Source organism: Ahaetulla prasina, chromosome 5 (assembly GCF_028640845.1).
Source record: "Ahaetulla prasina isolate Xishuangbanna chromosome 5, ASM2864084v1, whole genome shotgun sequence".
Lineage (NCBI taxonomy): Eukaryota > Metazoa > Chordata > Lepidosauria > Squamata > Colubridae > Ahaetulla > Ahaetulla prasina.
The window spans coordinates 136500326-136522825 of record NC_080543.1 but is presented as its reverse complement, the minus strand read 5'-3'; the positions used below and the strand labels follow the sequence as shown (position 1 = coordinate 136522825).

General features: G+C 41.6%; 2 protein-coding genes across 3 annotated transcripts in view; one reads left to right on the top strand and one right to left on the bottom strand.

Moving 5' to 3' along the window:
* Window positions 1–22500, bottom strand: part of FAM216B (family with sequence similarity 216 member B) — a 53284-nt gene that overhangs the window by 7649 nt on the left and 23135 nt on the right. Inside the window, exons 1-3 of one of the 2 annotated variants that reach the window (XM_058184720.1) lie at window positions 6491–6579; window positions 4527–4657; window positions 2525–2645 (exon numbers count right to left, since the gene is read on the bottom strand). In XM_058184720.1, coding sequence (XP_058040703.1) covers window positions 2525–2645; window positions 4527–4625 — 220 coding nt within the window. In that variant the 5' untranslated portion in view covers window positions 4626–4657; window positions 6491–6579. Of the gene's footprint in view, window positions 1–2524; window positions 2646–4526; window positions 4658–6490; window positions 6580–22500 lie in introns of those variants that run through there. The other variant, XM_058184721.1, reaches the window with a different exon arrangement.
* Window positions 16693–22500, top strand: part of LOC131199210 (snaclec bitiscetin subunit beta-like) — a 22131-nt gene continuing 16323 nt past the window's right edge. The window contains exon 1 of the mRNA XM_058184719.1: window positions 16693–16805. The gene's annotated coding sequence lies outside the window, so the exon portion shown is untranslated. The remainder of the gene's footprint in view (window positions 16806–22500) is intronic.

The window sequence follows — 22500 nt, the reverse complement described above, 5'->3', positions numbered from 1 at the left end:
AGTATCAAATCTGGCAGAAATGGCAAAAATCTCTGCTTATTTGAAAGACTATACACAAGAAAAATATATTTTAGAATGGAAAATGTGGATTGATTATATTCAGAATAAGTATCAGATAAAAAAATATCGAATAGCATATGAGTAAATTTAGGAAATATTTTGTATTAGATATATTTCTGAAGGAGAGGGGAATTGAGAGTGTGATTAAGTGTGGAAAGACTAGAGGTTATAATTTAGGAATTATTTTAGATTATGATTGTTAGTTTTGATACCCTGCATTTTGTTCTGGGAAGTCGGGGTGGGGGGCGGGGGGCATGGGGGAGGGGAATTGGGTGGTTGAGGCTAGAGATGGAGTGATGGTGAATGTACAGGGATTAATGAAGATGTATAAATATAATTAATGTAGGGTCGGGTCTGCCCAGTTACCATTTTAGAACGGTGGGGAGGGAGAAAAGAGAGAGTAGGAGGTAGGAAAGAGGAGAAGAGGAAGGAAGAGGGGTAGAAGAGGGAGAAGGAAGGTATAGGGTGGAGGGAGGAGAGGATGTAGATAAGAGAAGGAGAGGAAGGTTTGGAAAGAAGGCAGAAGAAGGTAGAAGAGGGAAGAGAGTTAAAAAGGGGGGGGGGGGGGGACTGGGCAAGCCCGACTAATTGTATATAATTGTACATTGGATGAATTATTTGATATGAATGTAAAAATAAAACTTTTTTATAAAAAAAATAAATAAATAAAGAGGGAGAGAGATCTTCCTTTTGCATGCTTGGCAATTAACTCATACTTATGACTGTTGCAGTGTCCCGGGGGCGGGGGCGGGGGTCACGTGATAGCTCAGGCTGGTAAGAAGCCTGTTATTAGAACACAGCAGCCTGTAATTACTGCAGGTTCAAGCCCGGCCCAAGGTTGACTCAGCCTTCCATCCTTTATAAGGTAGGTAAAATGAGGACCCAGATTGTTGGGGGGGCAATAAGTTGACTTTGTAAAAATATACAAATAGAATGAGGCTATTGCCTTACACACTGTAAGCCGCCCTGAGTCTTCGGAGAAGGGCGGGATATAAATGTAAATAAATAATAAAAATAAAAAATAATAATAATAAATAATCCCCTTTTGCAACCTCCTGACACCCAAAGCCAATAGGGAAGCCAGATTCACTTAACAACCGGGACTTAACAACTAACTCATCGAGTGCACCCCCGATTCGTCTGTGGCCAGAAAGTCCATCAAATCGGGCAAAACTCACTTAACAACGGTCTCAGTTAGACAGATTGAGGCTCGATTGTGGTCGGAAGGCGAGGGCTACCTGTGAAGAAATGCTTCATGCCTTGTACAAGAATCGGCTGCAAATTTTGTTCTCTGTTATAGTCGTAAGTCGAGGACGACTTGTGTCACTGGTGGGTTGCCCCTGGTTTGGACCAGTTCTATAGAACCGGTAGTAAAATTGGCGGGAGGCTCCACCCGCTGACCCAAATGTCATCAAAACTCTTCTGTGCATGGTCAGAAGAGCACACGCACGCGCGGGCATGATGTGAACCGGTAGTAAAGGTAAGTAAAACCCACCCCTGACCTGTGTACATGAAGACATAGGTAAAGGTAAAGGTTACCCTCATACACATGCACTCGTCGTTCCTGACTCTAGGGGGTGGTGTTCATCTCCATTCCAAAGCCGAAGAGCCAGCGTTGTCAGAAGACGTCTCTGTGGTCATGTGGCCGGCATGACTCAATGCCACAGGCACATGGAACGCTGTTCCCTTCCCACCAAAGGTGGTCCCTATTTTCCTACTTGCATTTTTTACGTGCTTTCGAAACTGCTAGATTGGCAGACAACTAACGGGGCCTCTGGTGGCTCAGCAGACTAAGTCTGTCTGTTATTAACATAGCTGCTTGCAATTACTGCAAGTTCAAGTCCCACCAGGCCCAAGGTTGACTCAGCCTTCCATCCTTTATAAGGTAGGTAAAATGAGGACCCAGATTGTTGGGGGCAATAAAGTTGACTTTGTATATAATATACAAATGGATGAAGACTATTGCTTAACACAGTGTAAGCCGTCCTGAGTCTTTGGAGAAGGGCGGGATATAAATGCAAAATAAAATAAAAATTAAAAAATGGGAGCTCATGAACTTGAAGACATACTTTGTGCATTTTACCGAAGTCGGATTTTTCTCTTTCTTGGATAGGGAAAAATTCAATCCAACACATTTATTTTTCAGCTGTCTAGGGGCGTGTTTGGAGCGTGGTGGTGGATAGACACTAAAGATAAACTGACATGGCAGAAATAGCATCAGAAGAGTACAAAGGCGCATCGCGCATGAAAGTTCATCCTGCCCCTGCTGAATGGAACAAAGCTTTTTGGCCGAAGGCTGCGTGAACCTTGCCCGTTGAACCAGCGTGTGCTCCGGCTGTGAGAGAGATGTGCTTTCACGGCCCATAAAACCAGATTTTGTAATCCCCAGATTTTGTAATCCCCGTGGCGCTCTCCAAATTTCTCTGGATCGCTGATGCCGGAGTTTTCCTCCGCTGATACTCACCCAGAGCATTGTGGCGCTGAAGGCTGATCGTGTAGCAGCGGCACAAGGCTTCTCGCTGCCCCCGGCTGTCGTAGATGCTCAGGATGCTATAAAAATAGCGTTTTTGTCCTGGGTTCAAACCCTGCCAAGGCAAGGAACGGTGTAGTTAGGAATGGCAGACTGGACAATCCGGAATCGATCGATCTCCTCTGCGCAATACAGGCCACGCCTCGAACATCTAGCCAAATTCAGCCAAATGTATTTGGTTCAGTGGCATTGAAAAAAATGACGTACGGGGTCCTTGGTGCTCTCTGAGCTTGGTTGCTTTCTTGCAGATGTTTCATGACCCAGCTAGGGAACATCATCAGTGCTGGTGATGATGTTTACCTAGTTTGAGCGATGAATCGTCTGCAAGAAAACAGCCAAGCTCAGAGAACACTGAGGAGCCCTCACGTCAACCCTGAGCTACAAATATACTCCTTTCAAGTGACCAATGCCTGTTGAGAGAATAAAAATCCAACCACACTCCATGCTTTTCAAGCAAATGCAGGAGCTCATAAAGGTCACATATGGTCAGTGTGGTCTGTCTTTTCTTTCTTTCTTTCTTTCTTTCTTTCTTTGTCTTTCCTTCCTTCCTTCCTTTCCTTTCCATCTTTTTCTTTCCTTCCTTTCTTTCTTCTGTTTGTTTCTTTCTTTTCTTCCTTCCTCCCTTCCCTTCCCTTCCTTCCTTCCTTCCTTCCTTCCCTTCCTATTTTCTTTCTGTCTTTCTTTCTTTCTTTCTTTCTTTCTTTCTCTTTCCTTCCTTCCTTCCCTTCCCTCCCATCTTTTTTCTTTCTTTCTTTCCTTTCTTTCGTCTTGTCTTGTCCTTCCTTCCTTCCTTCCTTCCTTCCTTCCCTTCCTATTTTCTTTCTTTCTTTCTTTCTTTCTCTTTCCTTCCTTCCTTCCCTTCCCTCCCATCTTTTTTCTTTCTTTCTTTCCTTTCTTTCGTCTTGTCTTGTCCTTCCTTCCTTCCTTCCTTCCTTCCCTTCCCTTCCTATTTTCTTTCTTTCTTTCTTTCTCTTTCCTTCTTTCCTTCCCTTCCCTCCCATCTTTTTTCTTTCTTTCTTTCCTTTCTTTCGTCTTGTCTTGTCCTTCCTTCCTTCCTTCCTTCCTTCCTTCCCTTCCTATTTTCTTTCTTTCTTTCTTTCTTTGTTTCTCTTTCCTTCCTTCCTTCCTTCCTTCCCTTCCCTTCCCTCCCATCTTTTTTCTTTCTTTCTTTCCTTTCTTTCGTCTTGTCTTGTCTTTCCTTCCTTCCTTCCTTCCTTCCTTCCTTCCTTTCCTTTCCTTTCCTTTCCTTTCCTTTTCCTCCCTCCCTCCCTCCCATTTCTTTTCATTTCTATTTCTATTTCTATTCCTATTTTTAATTCTATTATTTCTATTTTTTTCTATTTTTATTTGCCTTCATTTCTATTTCTACTTATTTCTACTATTTCCGTTTCTACGCACGCATTTCTCTTCAGCCAATCCCTCAGTGTGACTGACTGGATGGAGTTTGTTTTGCTCCAGGCCTAGCTCCTATCCAATATTCCCACAGCACCCTAACCCATCTGTATGCCCTGAGCAATCTGTGAAAACAGGCGGTTTAAGGAATTGTCCACCAATTAAGTTGGAGCTTTCTTCAGGAATGTGCTTGTTTCAATGGTTAAAGTTGGGAATGAAGGCACATTGCGCCACCTCTTTTGAGCACTGAGAAATTGACTTCCTGAGGGCCATAAGAATGGAGGAGTTGATTTCAGGTACCCATAAATCAGGGGTGCTATTCAGCAGGTTCTGACAGGTTCTGGAGAACCAGTAGCTGAAATTTTGAGTAGTTTAGAGAACTGGCAAATACCACCTCTGGCTGGTCCCAGAATGGGGAGGGAATGGGGATTTTGCAGTATCCTTCCCCTGCCACGCCCACCAAGCCACGCCCACCAAGCCATGCCCACAGAACCTGTAGTAAAAAAAAATTGAATTCCACAACTACCATAAATTGAAAGGATACCTTCATCAAGAATGAGTCCCATTCACTTGAAGGAACTTGTATGTGTGGCAATTTAGGATAGTGGTGTTTGCTAGGATTTCGTCTCTCACGTTCTCCCATCTCCTGTTTCCAAATTACAAGCAGGAAAGGAGCTGTTGATGGTAAAAACAAACCAAAAAATATATAAATTTGGCTTTATTTTTAAAAATCAGCTGTGTTACTGCTTTGCGCAACATTGATCTCTCTCTCTCCCGCTCCCTCTCCTCCCCCTTTCTCCATCTCCATTCTCTAATCTCTAATTTCTAATTTCTAATCTCCAACTCCATTCTCTAAACTCTAATTTCTAATTTCTAATCTCTAATCTCCCATCTATCTCCATCTCCATTCTCTAATCTCTAATCTCTAATCTCCAATCTCCAATCTATCTCCAACTCCATTCTCTAATCTTTAATTACTAATCTCCACTCTCCATCTCCATCTCCATTCTCTAAACTCTAATCTCTAATTTCTAATCTCTAATCTCCCATCTATCTCCATCTCCATCTCCATTCTCTAATCTCTAATTTCTAATCTCCACTCTCCATCTCCATTCTCTAAACTCTAATCTCTAATTTCTAATCTCCATCTTTATCTCTATATCTCTGTATCTCTGTCTCTGTCTCTAATCTCTATTTCTAAACTCCATCTTTATCTCTATATCTCTGTATCTCTAATCTCAATTTCTAATCTCTATCTCTGTGCAGATATGGACCTTTATGTAGAATCCAAGATGACTTATACTTCCTGGAGTATAAATCCACCTTTGTGGACTGCTTTCCTTTACTGTAATTCTGATCGTTTCCATCCATTGTTTCCTGTTTTGTCTTCAGGTGCTTTGGTCAACCTTTTCTCCAAAGCACCTGAAGGCAAAACAAGAAACCAGGGATGGAAATAAATCATGGAGAGAACCGAACCTAGAAACAAAGGAGAAATTTCCTGGTAGTTAGAACAATTAGTCAGTGGAATGGCAGAGGTTGTGGGTTCTCCATCACGGGAGGTTTTTAAGAAGAGATTGGACTCAAAAAATTGTCTGAAATGGAATAGAGTCTCCTGCTTGAGTTGGGGGTTGGACTTAGAAGACCTCCAAGGTCCCTTCCAACTCTGTTAATCGTAAACAAGATATTTTTTAATCCGAAGTTTTGAATTAGAACCCTATCAAGAGTTCTTTTTCTGGTGGACTTTTGGAAGACTCAAGATTGTGAGTGTGGTCTCCAGGCCAATCCTTGCTCCTTCTCCAACAGTAGATGTCTAATTTGGACATTACGTCAAACAGACTCCAAACAATCATCTTCTCTCAATATACATTGTTGTTGTTGTTCGTTGCAAAGTCATGTCCAATCCATCATGACCCCATGGTCAATGTTTCTCCAGACCTTCCTGTCTTCTACCATCCTCTGGAGTCCATTTAAGTTCACACCAACTGCTTGAGTGATTCCATCCAGCCAGGGGGGAGGTCTTCTAGTCCAACCCCCTACTCAGGCAGGAAACCTTATAGCATTCCACACAAATGTTGTCCCATCCCTTCTTAAAAACTTCCAGTGTTGGAGAATTCACAACTTCATAAGGCAAGTTGTTTCACTGGTTAATTTTTCTAACTGTCAGGAAATTTCTCCTTAGTTCTAGGTTGTTTCTCTCCTTGATTAGTTAGATAACCTTGGGTTAATTCCCATCACTGTTTAATCTCTCTTACAGGCTGGCTGTGAGAATAAAACAAATACCCCAGAAATATATATAGCACCAAATACATTTATTTTTATTTGGAGCCAAAGCAAACCTAACACTTTCTCACTGCAATTCAAACTCTTTGTCCTCTGACAGCTGAGGCTAAAATATACATGAGCTGAAGGATGCAGCAAAGTAGGCATTAACTTGCAAATATCTAGTCAATTTCTTCCACCCAGCTGAAAGATTCAATATGAAATCCAATCCGCTCATTGTTGACTTACCCCCGGCTTTTGCAAAAAAATACTTCTTCTTTACCAGACAGATATTAATATTAGATCCACTGTCCTGCAAGAACTTTCATGATATTGCCTGTTGTGTTGACTAATAACCTAGCAACACACACACACACAAAACAAACAAACAGAGAGGAAAAGGAGAGAGTGGGGGAGACAGAGAGAGGGAGTTCTGAATTTGGCTGAATGTAATTTTAATGCCTGAAGCAACTCCTGACTAGCTGTCAACTTGGAGACTTGGCGTATTCATTTTGTTCCCACTGGCATAAATATGACCATTAAAACCTTTGCTTTTCTCCTAGCAACTGCCTTAAAAATGGGGCTGTATGGCGGATGTGATAAATCTGTATTTATTAGAAGAGGAATGGACTGTCCATTGTTTAAGTCCTCAGCTCAAAATATCACATATTGGAAAAGTTTGGATTTTTTTTAATTAATCCATTCTCTCCAGTTCTTTTCCTTGGAAGACTCTGGAGTCAAACTGAGTTAACTGGGTGATCAGGCAAACTTTAGTTAGGCCGGGCACCACTGGGTCTATTTAGGGTTAAATAGAACTTCTTTCGGGTTAGCTAACTAGGTCAATTAATCCCTTTTGGGTGCTTCTCCCAAACTCTGCTCCTGTTGAGAATATTGGCAGAATTGGGGTATCAAATGATGAATAGTCATGGGCAAACAGTGTGCTACATTGCTGAGATGATTGGTAGGCATCATGCTGGAGCTATTCGGGCTTTTTTTTTCCTGTTGCAACAAATAAGAGAGAGAGAGAGAATGATAGAGAGATGATAAGGGGATTATAACTAGAGGAAATAGCTATATAGCTATATATGGGTGGATGGATGGATGGATGGATGGATGGATGGATGGATGGATGGATGGATGGATGTATAGGATAATAGATAGACTGACAAACACACAGGTGACAGATGATAAAGAAATGATGGATAGATAGATGATAGGGAGGGAGGGAGGGAGAGAAAGAAAGACAGAGAGGGACAGAGCGAAACAGAGACAGAAAAGTGAGATGATAGATAGATAGATAGATAGATAGATAGATAGATAGATAGATAGATAGATAGATAGATAGATAGATAGATAGATAGACAGACAGACAGACAGACAGACAGACAGACAGACAGACAGGTGGATAGATAGATAGATAGATAGATAGATAGATAGATAGATAGATAGATAGATAGATAGATAGATAGATAGATAGACAGACAGACAGACAGACAGACAGACAGACAGACAGACAGGTGGATAGATAGATAGATAGATAGATAGATAGATAGATAGATAGATAGATAGATAGATAGATAGATAGATAGATAGATGGATGGATGGATGGATGGATGGATGGATGGATGGATGGATGGATGGATGGATGGATGGATGGAAGGAAGGAAGGATAGATGGATGTGGTAGGTAGGTAGGTAGGTAGATTAGATAGATAGATAGATAGATAGATAGATAGATAGATAGATAGATAGATAGATAGATAGATAGACAGACAGACAGACAGACAGACAGACAGACAGACAGACAGACAGACAGACGGATGGATGGATAGATAGATATCTGATAGATATAATGATAGATGATAGATAGATAGATAGATAGATAGATAGATAGATAGATAGATAGATAGACAGACAGACAGACAGACAGACAGACAGACAGACAGACAGGTGGATAGATAGATAGATAGATAGATAGATAGATAGATAGATAGATAGATAGATAGACAGACAGACAGACAGACAGACAGACAGACAGACAGACAGACAGACAGACAGACAGATGGATAGATAGATAAATAGATGGATGGATAGATGGATAGATGGATGGATGGATGGATGGATGGATGGATGGATGGATGGATGGATGGATGGATGGATGGATGGATGGATGGATGGATGGAAGGAAGGAAGGATAGATGGATGTGGTAGGTAGGTAGGTAGGTAGATTAGATAGATAGATAGATAGATAGATAGATAGATAGATAGATAGATAGATAGATAGACAGACAGACAGACAGACAGACAGACAGACAGACAGACAGACAGACAGACAGACAGACGGACGGACGGACGGATAGATAGATATCTGATAGATATAATGATAGATGATAGATAGATAGATAGATAGATAGATAGATAGATAGATAGATAGATAGATAGATAGATAGATAGATAGATAGATGGATAGATATGGATGGTAGGTAGGTAGGTAGGTAGGTAGAGAGACAGAGACAAAGAAAGGCAGAGAGGTACAGAGAGAAAGAGATACAGAAACAGAAAAACACAGAGAGACAGACACACAGACAGACTCTCTCTCTTCTGCATTCCATGAGGGATCCATTTCTTATCAGCTCAGCTGTTGATGGGGCTCATCAGTACCACAATGGGACTTGCTGTGTGTGTCCCAGAAGCCGAATATAGATAGATTGAGATGATAGACAGGCAATACATGATAAAGAGATGTGTGAGAGAGAGAGAGAGAGAGAGAGAGGATGATAGATTGACAGACACAGATGATAGTTGATAAAGGGATGAGAGAGAGAGAGACTTAATAAAGGGATGATAATTAGGGAAGATGATAGACAGATAGCTGCCATCTAATAGAGATACGAGATGACCATTTGGAGCACTGTGAATTGTGCGCCATTTGTAAGCAAAATTCATCTGTGACCCAAACCCTCCTTTTTTTTTCTGGCTACACAGCTACAGTTCCATCTTATGACTGAGAAAAAAAAAACAGTAAACAGATTTCAATGAGACACACATCCCTCAGTTTGAAATCCCAGACCAAATGCCATCGGTTACTCTTCCTGGATTAAAATGCAGACCAAACGTTATTCCTTTGATTGCAAAGATCAGATGGCATATTTTACAGGAAAATATCCTCTCCAGCTACCAGAACTGGGTTACCCGAATTCAAATCGGCGCTAGAGGACAGCAAAGAGCTAAGGCTGCCTCCGAAATTTTTGGTCAGCGAAATCTCTGCAGAAGGACCTGGTCGCCCTACATAATTATTACCAAATTTGAGAACTAACAAGGCCAGTTCACTGAATCCTAGAGATCTTCTGAAAATATGAGGACATGTTCCTCTCTATAGGAATTCAGAGGACTGGCCTTGTTATTTCTCACATATCTGTTTGTCTGTTTGTCAACTGGCTTATTCTAGAATGAGACCTCATTTGGCCAGTGGAGAGAAGCCAGCTGAAAAACCAGCTAGATCTGGAGGCTAGAACATATAAAGAACGGTTGCTGGAATTGGATGTGTCTAGTAGTTTAATGAAAAGAAGGAATAGGAGTGATTGATAGCAGTCTTCCAATATTTGAGGGGCTGCCACAAAGAGGAAGAGGGTCAACTTATTTTCCAAAGCACCTGAAGGCAGGAGAAGAAGCAATGGATGGAAACTAATCAAGGAGAGAAGCGACCTGAAACTTCCTGACGGTGACAACAATTAATCAGTGGAACGACTTGCCTCCAGAAGCTGTGGGAGCTCCAACACTGGAGCTTTTAAAGAAAGGTTTAGACAACCATTTGTCTGAAATGCTATAGGAATGTTTTCCTGCGTGAGCATGCGCGCAGTCCAGCTGATCGTCACAGGCACATGTGTGCCAGAAACTTGGAAGAGTAGCTGGCTGAAACGGAAGTTCATTTTTGGCTGCGCGCATACGCCCTGGGCAGCTCCTCTTCTGGGTTGCAGCCCAGACATGCACACACTCCCTTTTTGGCACTCAGTGGTGAAAAGGTTCACCATCAGCACTAGAGGGTTTCCTGCCTGAGCAGGGGGTTGGACTAGAAGATCTCCAAGGTCCCTTCCAACTCATTCCGTTCTGTGAAGTCAAAACATCCCGGCAGGTAGGTAGGAAAGAGAGAGGTAGAAGAGGGGTAAAGGAGAGGAAGAAGAAAGGGGAAAGAGAGAGGGTTAGAAAGGGTGGAAGAGAAGAGTGAAGAAGAAGGAGAGGAAGTAGAAAAGTGAAGGAGAGGAAGGATGAAGGAAGTAGAAGAAAGTAGAGAAGGGAGGAGGAAAGGTTGTGTTAAGGAAAGAAGTGGTAGCTGGGCAGGTCCGAATAAGTAACAAATGAAAGTTAATTACTGATGTTGAATAAGAGACTGTATATTGAATAGGTTGTTGGAAAATGGAAATAAAACTTTTTTATTAAAATAAAATAAAATAATAAAACATCCCGGCAGGGAAGTGTAGAAGAACAAAAATATAGAAGAATTCCACCTATGGGAGAAGGCTGGGCCAAGACTCAACATGCTGCCAACGGCTTCATTCTAAGCCCTCCCTGGAGGTCACAAAACAAAACAGCTAGGAATGGGTTGGAAGACACGTTTATCTCCTTTCCAATACGGGTTCTTCGGCTCCTCTTATCTCTTCTCCTACAGCATCTAGTTGGAGAGCATGTTGACATTCTCCAAAGAGTTTGCAGGAAGGAGGGCAAAGAAATTGCTTTTAAAAATAACACGGCTTTCAGAGATGGCTTAAGCAGTAGGAAGTTCACTCTCGGCAGGATTTAATGGCCAACAACAGGATGTGCCAGGAATCAGGCTGAAATTGATAACAACGTATGGTTATGAGGGATGATCTACGAAGATCTCCTATGCCCTTGTCTCCCATCTTCCTTCGCAATTCATTGACTTCATTTGTATCTTTGGGGTTGAGTTTTGGAGTCTTCATGTTCAGACTTCGATGTTGAGACTTTGGTAAAAGTGCAGAGCAGAGCAACTACGATGATTAAAGGCCTGGAGGCTAAAACATATGAACAATGGTTGCAGGGATTGGGTATGGCTAGTGTTGTGCCTTGCTCGCCCCCCTCTCCGCAGCCGGGCCCCTCTCGTCTCCTGCCGGACGCTGATAATGCAGAAGAATGTCCTGGCATGCCTCCAGCCCCCAGTCCTGGCACCATGCCCGGACAGACCGAGCAAGACAAATAGCCTGACATGCCTCCAGCCCCCAGTCCTGGCACCATACCCGGACAAACGGAGCAGCTGGGCCCCCTCCCCCACAGCATGTGAGCCTGGGGAGTGTGAAGCCAGTCACGAGCTGGAATTACCAGCAGCTGGAGGCTGGAGGGACCCACGCTTCCGAAGAATGGAGAGGCGACGTCAGCAAAAGGAAGGGAGTGGCAGGCCTGGATAAGTGCTGAGTCATGGAGCCACACCCCATGGCCTATATAAAGGATCTGCTTTCTGGCATTCTCTGAGTCAGGCAAAGTCTAAATTGGATTGCTGAAGTCACATCCTGGTCTCCTGCCTGCCCTGAGAACTCTGACAGGAATTTGGCAGAGCTGCAGAGGCACGCTTGATACGGACTTCCCCAACCCGGCCATCAGAGGAGGAGTGGGACACAACAGCTAGTCTAGTGAACAGAAGGACTAGGAGAGACATGATAGCAGTGTTCCAATATCTCAGGGGTTGCCACAAAGAAGACAAAGTCAAGCTATTCTCCAAAGCACCCGAGGGCAGGACAAGAAGCAACGGATGGAAACTACTCAAAGAGAGAAGCAACCTGGAATTAAGGAGAAACTTCCTAACAGTGAGGACAATCAACCAATGGAACAGAATTTACCTTCAGAAGTTGTGGGGGCTCCAACACTGGAGGTTTTTTAAGAAGAGACTAGATAGTCACTTATCTGAAATAGTATAGGTTCTCCTGCTTGAGCAGGGGGCTGGACTAGATGACCTGCAAGGTCCCTTCGAGCTCTATTCTGATTGATTGACTTCCAACATTTTCTTTTTGTGAAGGTGCCATTCTTTTGCAACTGCCAGCTGTAGAGTTGACGCAGATACTTTCTTAAGTCAGCCTCATGGTTAGTTCAACCTTCTGGTCCATTGATCTTCCTGCCTCATGTCTATCCCCACCCATACATACACACTCATATACCTTTAAAGCAGGGGTCTCCAACCTTGATAACTTTAAGCCTGGAGGACTTCAACTCCCAGAATGCCCCAGCCAGCTTTGCTGGCTGGGGAATTCTGGGAGTTGAAGTCCGCCAGGCTTAAAGTTGCCAAGGTTGGAGACCCCTGCTTTAATGGCTTTTCAAGCTTGGCTTTTCCCTGCTAAAGTGAGATCATTTCTCCCTCTTGATTTGGAGATTCTTTATTTGGGATGAATCCTTTGGTCCTAAGCGTGCAACCTCCCAATTATTTTACAATGCTTCCTATTTCTGAGAATTAACGGGGCAAAAATCTATCTGATTATAGAATGAAGGAGAAGGAAAACAAAAACCCTCTTTTATCGATGATAAATAATAATAATATAATAATAATATCAGAGTTGGAAGGGACCTTGGAGGTTTTCTAGTCCAACCCCCTGCCCAGGCAGGAAACCATACCATTTCAGACAAATGGCTATCCAACATTTTCTTAAAAATTTCCAGTGTTGGAGCATTTACAACTTCTGCAGGCAAGTTGTTCCACTGATTAATTGTTCTAACAGTCAGGAAATTTCTCCTTAGTTCTAAGTTGCATCTCTTCTTGATTTGTTTCCACCCATTGCTTCTTGTTCTACCCTCAGGTGCTTTGGAGAATAGTTTGACTCCCTCTTCTTTGTGGCAACCCCTGAGATATTGGAAGACTGCTATCCTGTCTCCCCTAGTCCTTCTTTTTATTAAATTAGACATACCCAGTTCTTGCAACCATTCTTCATATGTTTTAGCCTCCAGTCCCCTAATCATCTTTGCTGCTCTTCTCTGCACTCTTTCTAGAGTCTCAACATCTTTTTTACATCGTGACAACCAAAACTGAATGCAATATTCCAAGTGTGGCCTTACCGAGGCCTTATAAAGTGGTATTAACACTTCACGTGATCTTGATTCTATCCCTCTGTTTATGCAGCCCAGAACTGTGTTGGCTTTTTTGGCAGCTGCTGCATATTTGATGCCAATCCAAATTCATCACCTCAAAGGTATGTTTAGAAAGTGCAAATACATTCTGAGTTCATTTAGTGGCACCCAAGTGTATTTAATGACTTAAATATTAGAATCGGGTTTAACAAAAGGCCACACAATTGTGTGTGTGAACTTGAGCTTGAACAGAGTCTTAAACATCCTGAAAGGACTGTTATTTTGGGAAGCAAGAGTAAATATCAACGTGATCCCTTTATCTCCCTCTCTTTAAACCTTTTTCTCACACAGAAATAACCTGTACTAAATCAGACTTCAGCTTGCATTGGTTGTCATATATAGATATGGAGTCATATTTATTTAAGAAAACACTTTGTAGGAAAAAAAACCAGCCAGGTTTCCTTCCCTCTGAAATGCTACATTTCTCTTAACTAAGATTTTTTTTTAATGGAAGAGTCTCTTCTTACATCATCATCATCATCATCATCATCACAACAACAACAACAACAATGAGTTGGAAGGGACCTTGGAGGCCTTCTAGTCCAACCCCCTTCCCAGGCAGGAAACCCTACACCATTTCAGACAAATGGTTATCCAACATTTTCTTAAAAATTTCCAGTGTTGGAGCATTTACAACTTCTGCAGGCAAGTCGTTCCACTGATTGATTGTTCTAACTGTCAGGAAATTTCTCCTTAGTTCTAAGTTGCTTCTTTCTTTGATCAGTTTCCACCCATTGCTTCTTGTTCTACCCTCAGTGCTTTGGAGAACAGCCCGATTCCCTCTTCTTTGTGGCAGCCCCTAAGATATTGGAACACATGCTATCATGTGAATGGAATAAGTTTCCATTCACATTCTCGTACCCTACAGCCACGTGATAAATTGCTGTAATTCTGATTGCAGAAAATAAAATAATTAAAAAACCAAAATCTCTACTTTTTACCAGATGTCAGCTTGTGCTACTAAGGAACGAAAGCAAATGAGAATTATCATAGGTATAAATAAAGATAGATGTTAATAGTTTCACTGATGTTGATGATGCTCTCCTCATTATCTATGCCATTGCCTTTAATGAACTAAGAGGCTTTTTATAATGGCAGAAGTTATTCAGTAATCTGATAAATTGTCGAGACTTTAGAAAAAGTGCAGAGAAGAGCCACAGAGATGATTAGGGGATTGGAGGCTAAAACATAAGAAGAGCAGTTGCTGGAATTGGAATGTCTAGTTTGATGAAAAGAAGGACAAGGGGAGACATGATAGCAGTGTTCCAATATCTCAGGGGCTGCCCCAAAGAAGAGGGAGTCGGGCTGTTCTCCAAAGCACCTGAGGGTAGAACAAGAAGCAATGGGTGGAAACTAATCAAGAAGAGAAATAACCTGGAACTAAGGAGAAATTGCCTGACAGTGAGAACAATTAATCAGTGGAACGACTTGCCACCAGAAGTTGTGGATGTTCCAGGTTTTTAAGAAGAAATTGGACAGCTACCTATCTGAAATGGTGTAAGGGAGTTGTTGGACTAGAAGAACTCCAAGATCCAGGTCTGTCATCTTGTTGTTTGAGAGGCTGTCCCAGAGAAGAGGGGGTAGACCTACTCTCCAAAGCATCAGAGGGCAGGACAAGAAGTGACCAGTGGAAGATCATGAAAGAGAGAAGCAACTTAGAACTAAGGAGAAATTTCCTGTCGGAACAATTAACCAGTGGAACAACTTGTCTCCAGAAGTCGTGGGTGCTCCAAACACTGGAGGTTTTCAAGGAGAGATTGGATAGCCATTTGTCTGAAATTCAAAAATTTCAAAAAAAAATTGAAATTTTTATTTCATTTTTTTTAAAATTTTTATTGACTTTGTATTTGAATGGTCTAAAACTTGGCAACCCCAAATCTCAACCAGCAAATGCTCAGTCTTACATATTGGAAAAAAGAACCTAAACACTAAGTACAAGCTTGATGGACATTACCTTGCAGATGACCCCCACCCTGTTAAAGACCTTGGAGTTTTCATATCAAATGATCTAAGTGCCAAAGCTCACTGTAACTACATCGCAAAAAAGGCCTTAAGAGTTGTAAACCTAATCTTGCATAGCTTCATCTCCACAAACACTACACTACTAACAGGAGCATATAAAACATTTGCTAGACCAATTCTTGAATACAGCTCGACTGTCTGGAACCCATACCACATTTCTGATATCAATACCATTGAACATGTCCAGAAATATTTTACAAGAAGAATTCTCCACTCCTCTGAATACAACAAAATACCTTATGCCACCAGACTTGAAATCCTGGGTTTAGAAAATTTAGAACTACGCTGTCTTCGACGTGACTTGAGTTTAACTCATAGAATCAATTAATATAGTTATTACATACTCATACTCATATATATGCTTATATATTGTATAATTATTTCATGCTTATGCTTATATATACTGTGTGACAAAATAAATAAATAAATATAAATAAATAAATAAATCATCTATTACAATGTCCTTCCTGTCAAAAACTACTTCAGCTTCAATTGCAACAATACACAAGCACACAATAGATTTAAGCTTAATGTTAACCGCTCCAATCTTGATTGCAGAAAATATGACTTCAGTAACAGAGTTGTTAATGCCTGGAATACGCTACCTGACTCTGTGTCTCTTCCCAAAATCCCCAAAGCTTCAACCAAAAACTCTCTACTGTTGACCTCACCCCATTTCTAAGAGGTCTGTAAGGGGCGTGCATAAGAGCATCAGCGTGCCTACTGTTCCTGTCCTATTGTTTTCTTTTGTTATATCCAATTATATATAGTTATTACATACTCATACTTATATATATGTTTATATATTGTATAGTTATTTCACACTTATGCTTATATATATTGTGTGACAAAATAAATAAATAAATAAAATAAAAATAAAAATAAATGGTATAAAGTCTCCTGCTTGAGCAGGGGTTAGATTAGATCACCTTCCAACTCTCTTAGTCTGTTAAAATGTCAGTCTGCCTTTCCTTCTAATGTGGGTTTAGTTTGGCTTTAGAGTGATTGGAGCAGATTCTTGTCCATTTCATAAAAAGGAAGACCAATAGACCAGCATCTTCATTTCATTCTGCAATTCCTGATCATTGTCTCTCTTGTCAAGCCAATGAACGTTGTTCTTCTACGGCACCAGCTGAGATGGCTACACTTCATCCTGCTTTGCGCATTGGTAGGTGCCAACTTGTCGGCAAACAAAACCTCAGGTGTGTGATTCTAAAACATATAAGGATCACTAGCAAAGTCAACAACGCAGCCAAATACAGGGGATCGACCTCTCTTTGCTTAAGGAGTAGAAAGTACATAAGAATGGAATCAACTGAACTTCCCCTACCGGAGAAAGTTCAGTTGATTCAATAGTTCTCTTGTTGCCTGCCAACAGCCCAAAATCTAGGAAGGAGAACGACAGATCTACGAAACAGGTACTTCTAGGGAACAGGTGTTTCTTAATACGGGTGCTTTGTTTAATTGGGTGCCTTTGTCATGGCTTTTAATTCCTCCTTGCTGGTTTTTTGGAAAGCTGCTTCTCTACATCACTACTACCATCACAGATCTTCATATAGAAGTCTAGGTATATGCACAGGGACAGTATAACTTGCCACCAGAAGTTACGAATGCTCCGACACTAGAAGTTTATAAGAAGAGATTGGACAACCATTTGTGTGAAATGGTCTAGGGCAGGGGTCTGCAAACTTGGCTCTTTTAAGACTTGTGGACTTCAACTCCCAGAGTCCCTCAGCCAGCAAAGCTGAGTTGAAGTTCACAAGTCTTAAAAGAGCCAAGTTTGCAGACCCCTGGTCTAGGGTTTCATGCCTGAGCAGGGGGTTGGGCTAGAAGACCTCCAAGGTCCCTTCCAAGTCTGTTATTCTAGTCTAGTCTAGTCTAGTCTAGTCTAGTCTAGTCTAGTCTAGTCTATTCAATATTAAACAGCTATTAATATGCAATAAGAAATACATTTGCCTCTTGAAAAAAGCACCTTTGGGACAACCATGACCTGGATGATGGACAATCTCCATATATGGTAAAAAATAAACTCTAATGGAGCGTTCAATAGAATAGAATAGAATAGAATAGAATTCTTTATTGGCCAAGTGTGATTGGACACACAAGGAATTTGTCTTTGGTGCATACGCTCTCAGTATACATAAAAGAAAAGATACCTTCATCAAGTTCATCAGTATGTAGCTTGCTCCATCCTTCTCGGAATCATAAGCTAAAGAGTCAGTAAATCCTCCATTGTTTGCTGTCCAGCATTTGATACTCAAAGAAAAGCTACTTTTTGAAAATGAAGGCTGTACAGGTGGCACGCGGAGCCATATCTCTGGGCACGCGAGCATTGCCCTAGCTCAGCTCCAGTGCGCATGTGCACACCAGCCAGCTAATTTTCGGGCCTTCTGGGTCTACCAGAAGTTGGGAAACAGGCTGTTTCCAGCTTCCAGAAGGCCTCTGGAGGGTTGGGGAAGGCCGTTTTTGCCCTCCCCAGGCTCCTAGAAACCCCCTGGAGCCTGGGGAGAGTGAAAAATGGGCCTACCGGGCCCACCGGGCCATTGTGTGCTAAAAGCGTGTGGAACATGGGGTGAAGTGCATGCATGTGCAGAGGTGGGGGGCGTTGAATTATGGGCATGGGCACACATGGGCACGACACTCCCCCCCCCGCGCGCTCCCCTCACTTTTAGCATGTGACTGCAAAAAAGGTTACCCATTCCTGCCCTACACAATCATATTTCTCTCTGTTGTGTCTATTCTTTCTGTCTTTTTCTTTTTATCTTCTCCTAAATCATAACATAACATAACAACAGAGTTGGAAGGGACCTTGGAGGCCTTCTAGTCCAACCCCCTGCCCAGGCAGGAAACCCTACACCATCTCAGTCAGATGGTTATCCAACATTTTCTTAAAAACTTCCAGTGTTGGAGCATTCACAACTTCTGCAGGCAAGTTGTTCCACTTATTAATTGTTCTAACTGTCAGGAAATTTCTCCTTAGTTCTAAGTTGCTTCTTTCTTTGATCAGTTTCCACCCATTGCTTCTTGTTCTACCCTCAGGTGCTTTGGAGAATATCTTGACTCCCTCTTCTTTGTGGCAACCCCTGAGATATTGGAACACAGCTATCATGTCTCCCCTGGTCCTTCTTCTCATTAAACTAGACATACCCAGTTCCTGCAACTGTTCTTCATATGTTTTAGCCTCCAGTCCCCTAATCATCTTTGCTGCTCTTCTCTGCACTCTTTCTAGAGTCTCAACATCTTTTAAATCAAAACATCTCAAGCACTCTTCATGCGGAAAGAAATTCTGACTTTGCGTGGATTTAGGATTATTTTCACAGAAGGTTTGGAATATCCTTTTAAGAGACCAAAACTACCTCTAAAAAAAAAAAAACATTCTGTACATTCACAATGGAATTCTTCCTTCTTTATTTCACAACTTTGAACCTGGCCACTATTTTGATAGTTCGGTGAAGGGAAGAAGCCACCTGAGCATTGCCAAGATATGGAAGAGCAGAAATAATGTGTATCGCGGTAGGACAAAGGAGGTGCTGCGTTTGGACAGCAGCAATCCAACAGGAAAAAGTTAGAGGTGGCACTGATGAAGTTACCTAGACTGGTAACAAAATGTCTGCCAACAAACAGCCAAGTCCAGGGAGCAACAAGGACTCCAAACATTAGAGGTTTCTGAGTCTCTAGAATAGAATAGAATTTTTTTATTGTCCAAGTGTGATTGGACACACAAGGAATTTGTCTTGCTGCATATGCTCTCAGTGTACATAAAAGAAAAGATACGTTCATCAAGGTACAACATTTACAACACAATTGATGATCAATATATCAATATAAATCATAAGGATTGCCAGCAACAAGTTATAGTCATACAGTCATAAGTGGAAAGAGATTGGTGATGGGAACTATGAAACGATTAATAGTAGTGCAGATTCAGCAAATAGTCTGATAGTGTTGAGGGAATTATTTGTTTAGCAGAGTGATGGCCTTCGGAAAAAACTGTTCTTGTGTCTAGTTGTTCTGGTGTGCAGTGCTCTGTAGCATCGTTTTGAGGGTAGGAGTTGAAACAGTTTATGTCCAGGATGCGAGGGATCTGCAAATATTTTCACGGCCCTCTTCTTGATTCGTGCAGTATACAGGTCCTCCATGGAAGGCAAGTTGGTAGCAATTATTTTTTCTGCAGTTCTAATTATCCTCTGAAGTCTGTGTTTTTCTTGTTGGGTTGTAGAACCGAACCAGACAGTTATAGAGGTGCAAATGACAGACTCAATAATTCCTCTGTAGAACTGGATCAGCAGCTCCTTGGGCAGTTTGAGCTTCCTGAGTTGGCGCAGAAAGAACATTCTTTGTTGTCCTTTTTTAATGATGTTTTTGATGTTAGCTGTCCATCATTTAGTTTAGTTTAGTTTAGTTTAGACAGAACATTTAGTTCTGTCTCTAGAACTAAAGAGAAATTTCCTGACAGCTAGAACAATTAAGGAGCGGAACAACTTGTTTCCAGAAGTTGTGAATGCTCCAACACTGGAAGTTTTTAAGATGTTGGATTTGTCTGAAGTAGTGTAGGGTTTCCTTCCTGGGCAGGGGGTTGGACTAGAAGACCTCCAAGGTCCCTTCCAACCAACTCTGTTATTCTATTCTATTCTCCTTGTTGCCATCTATTGGACGTGCAGATCTATACAAGCATTCCTCGACTTACGCCCATAATTGAGCCCAGTATCTTTGTTGCTAAGCGAGACATTTGCCAAGTGACTTTTTGCCCCCGTTCTATTTATTTATTTATTTATTTATTTATTTATTTATTTATTTATTTATATTTATTTAGATTTTTATACCGCCCTTCTCCCGAAGGACTCAGGGCGGTGTACAGCCAGAGTAAAACAAAAATATACAAAATTAAAATAACAATTAAAATACATATTCAAAAATGGCCGAAAATTAAAACCGTCAAATTGACCTATACTAAAATACCCCAATCTAAAATTATTAAAAAAAACCAGAAATTTGAAAATTTAAAAATCAAGCCAGTCCCGCTTGGATAAACAGGTATGTTTTCAATTCACGGCGAAAGGTCCCAAGGTCAAGTAATTGGCGTAAACCGGGGGGAAAGTTCTATGACTTCTTGCTATCTTTGTTAAGTGAATCTCAAAGTCCCCATTGACTTTGTTTGTCAGAAGGTCGCAAAAGGGAATTGCATGACCCCCGGGGACACTGCAACCGTCATAAATATGAACCAGTTGCCAAGAGTCTGAATTGTGATTACCCGACCATGGAGATGCTGCAAGGGTTGTAAGGGTGAAAAGGGCCATAAGTCACTTTTTTTCAGTGCTGTTGTATCTTTGAACAGTCCCTAAGTGAACTGTAAGTCGAGGACTGCCTGTAAGGAGTTTCTAAGAAAACCAAAGAGGCATTCATTCGCTTGCGATAACAGAACAACAAGAATTGGAAGGGACCTTGGAGGTCTTCTAGCCCAACCCCCTGCTCGGGGAGGAAGCCCTATACCAGGGGTCTGCAAACTTGGCTCTTTTAAGACTTGTGGACTTCAACTCCCAGAGTACCTCAGCCACCAAAAGTTGTAGAAAAAATGCTTTTAAAGGATTCTGACGACCCCAGCTGAGCTGCCTGATTGTCGGAACCTTTTAATAGCATTTTTTTACAGCCTCTTTGGCTGAAGAGATTATAGAAAAAAAAATGCTTTTAAAAGGTTCTGGCGATCCCGGCTCAGCTGCACTATCATCAGAGACTTTTTTTAAAAAAACTTTTAAAAGCAATTTTTTGGCAGAAGAAAAAACACTTTTTAACAACGGACTGTACAGTGATTGAGACTAAGTTGATTTTTGAACTTAATAACAGCAGCAAGACTGTTGATTGGACAATATTGGAAGAAAAAAGAATTACCCACAATAGAAGAATGGATATTGAAAGTTTCCAATTTGGCTGAGATGGCTAAAATCTCAGCCTTCTTGAAAGAGAGTACTCAAGAAAAATATTTAAAGGAATGGAAGAACTGGATTGATTATATTCAAAATAGATATCAGATTAAGAAATTTCGGATTGCCTTTGAATGAAGGATGTTGTTTTTGATTTTAATGGAAGAAGTCAGGTTATGGGAGAGAGAAGGATTATAATTGTGTTAGATTTTAAAAATTTAATGTATGACTGTTTGTTTATTGAACTATATCTTGTGTTTGCTCCGGGAAGTCGGGGGGGGAGGGGGGTTTTGGAGGGAGGGGGAAAGGTGGGGGAGGGGGGAGGGGAGGGGGGGGAAATTTAATTGTTGTTGTAAAACTTTTTCAATTAAAAAAAACACTTTTAAAAGTAAAAAAAAACTACTTCTGATGATCGTGAGGCTCAGCTGGGCATGGGGGGGTGGGGCAGGGATTTTTGCTACCCTGAACCACCCACTACCATCGCTACCGGATCGGGCGATCCAGTCCGAACCAGGAGCATTTAACCCCTGATCACAGGCCTATAGCATTCCAGAAAAATGACATCCCAATTCCTTCTGAAAAACCTCTAGTAATGGAGCATCCATATCTTCTGAAGTCTAGCTGTTCCCCTGCCAACAGGAATCCTGTCCTCAAAATCATCTCTTTTCGGGTATCTGAAGGGGGCTATGATATCTACCCTGACTTCTGAAGAGTAAACGTGCCACACAGTCTAATTTAAGATTATTGCAGAATGTTTTTTTATCCAGGATGGTCCCTGAAAAGCCAGTGGCTGATTGACAGGCCTTAAGGAACTCCGGAATACCTTCCGCTCCTTTCCAGACAGCTGCACAAATTGTTAATTATCTCCTCGGCTCAATTCGAAGTCCTGGGTTAGATCTTTGAAAAACTCTTAAATGACGTGGGAGGTAGACGCTTTTTCCCGGGTGAGCCTTTGCTGCACATGCCGGGGTTTCCATAAGCACATGCAAATGCGGTTCAATAATTACAATTTCTAATTGAGCAATCCCAGAACGATTGGCAAGTTGTTCACGGGAGGCTGGTAGGTCCACGACTGCTTATGTATGCCACGCGTGTGCCGTCTCTTTGGTGCAGATGTTCTCCTCCCCCCCACCCAAAAAAAAAAACAGTTTGGAGAAACTTTGCTTTCTAGTTATCGGTCAAAGCAACCGGGTCG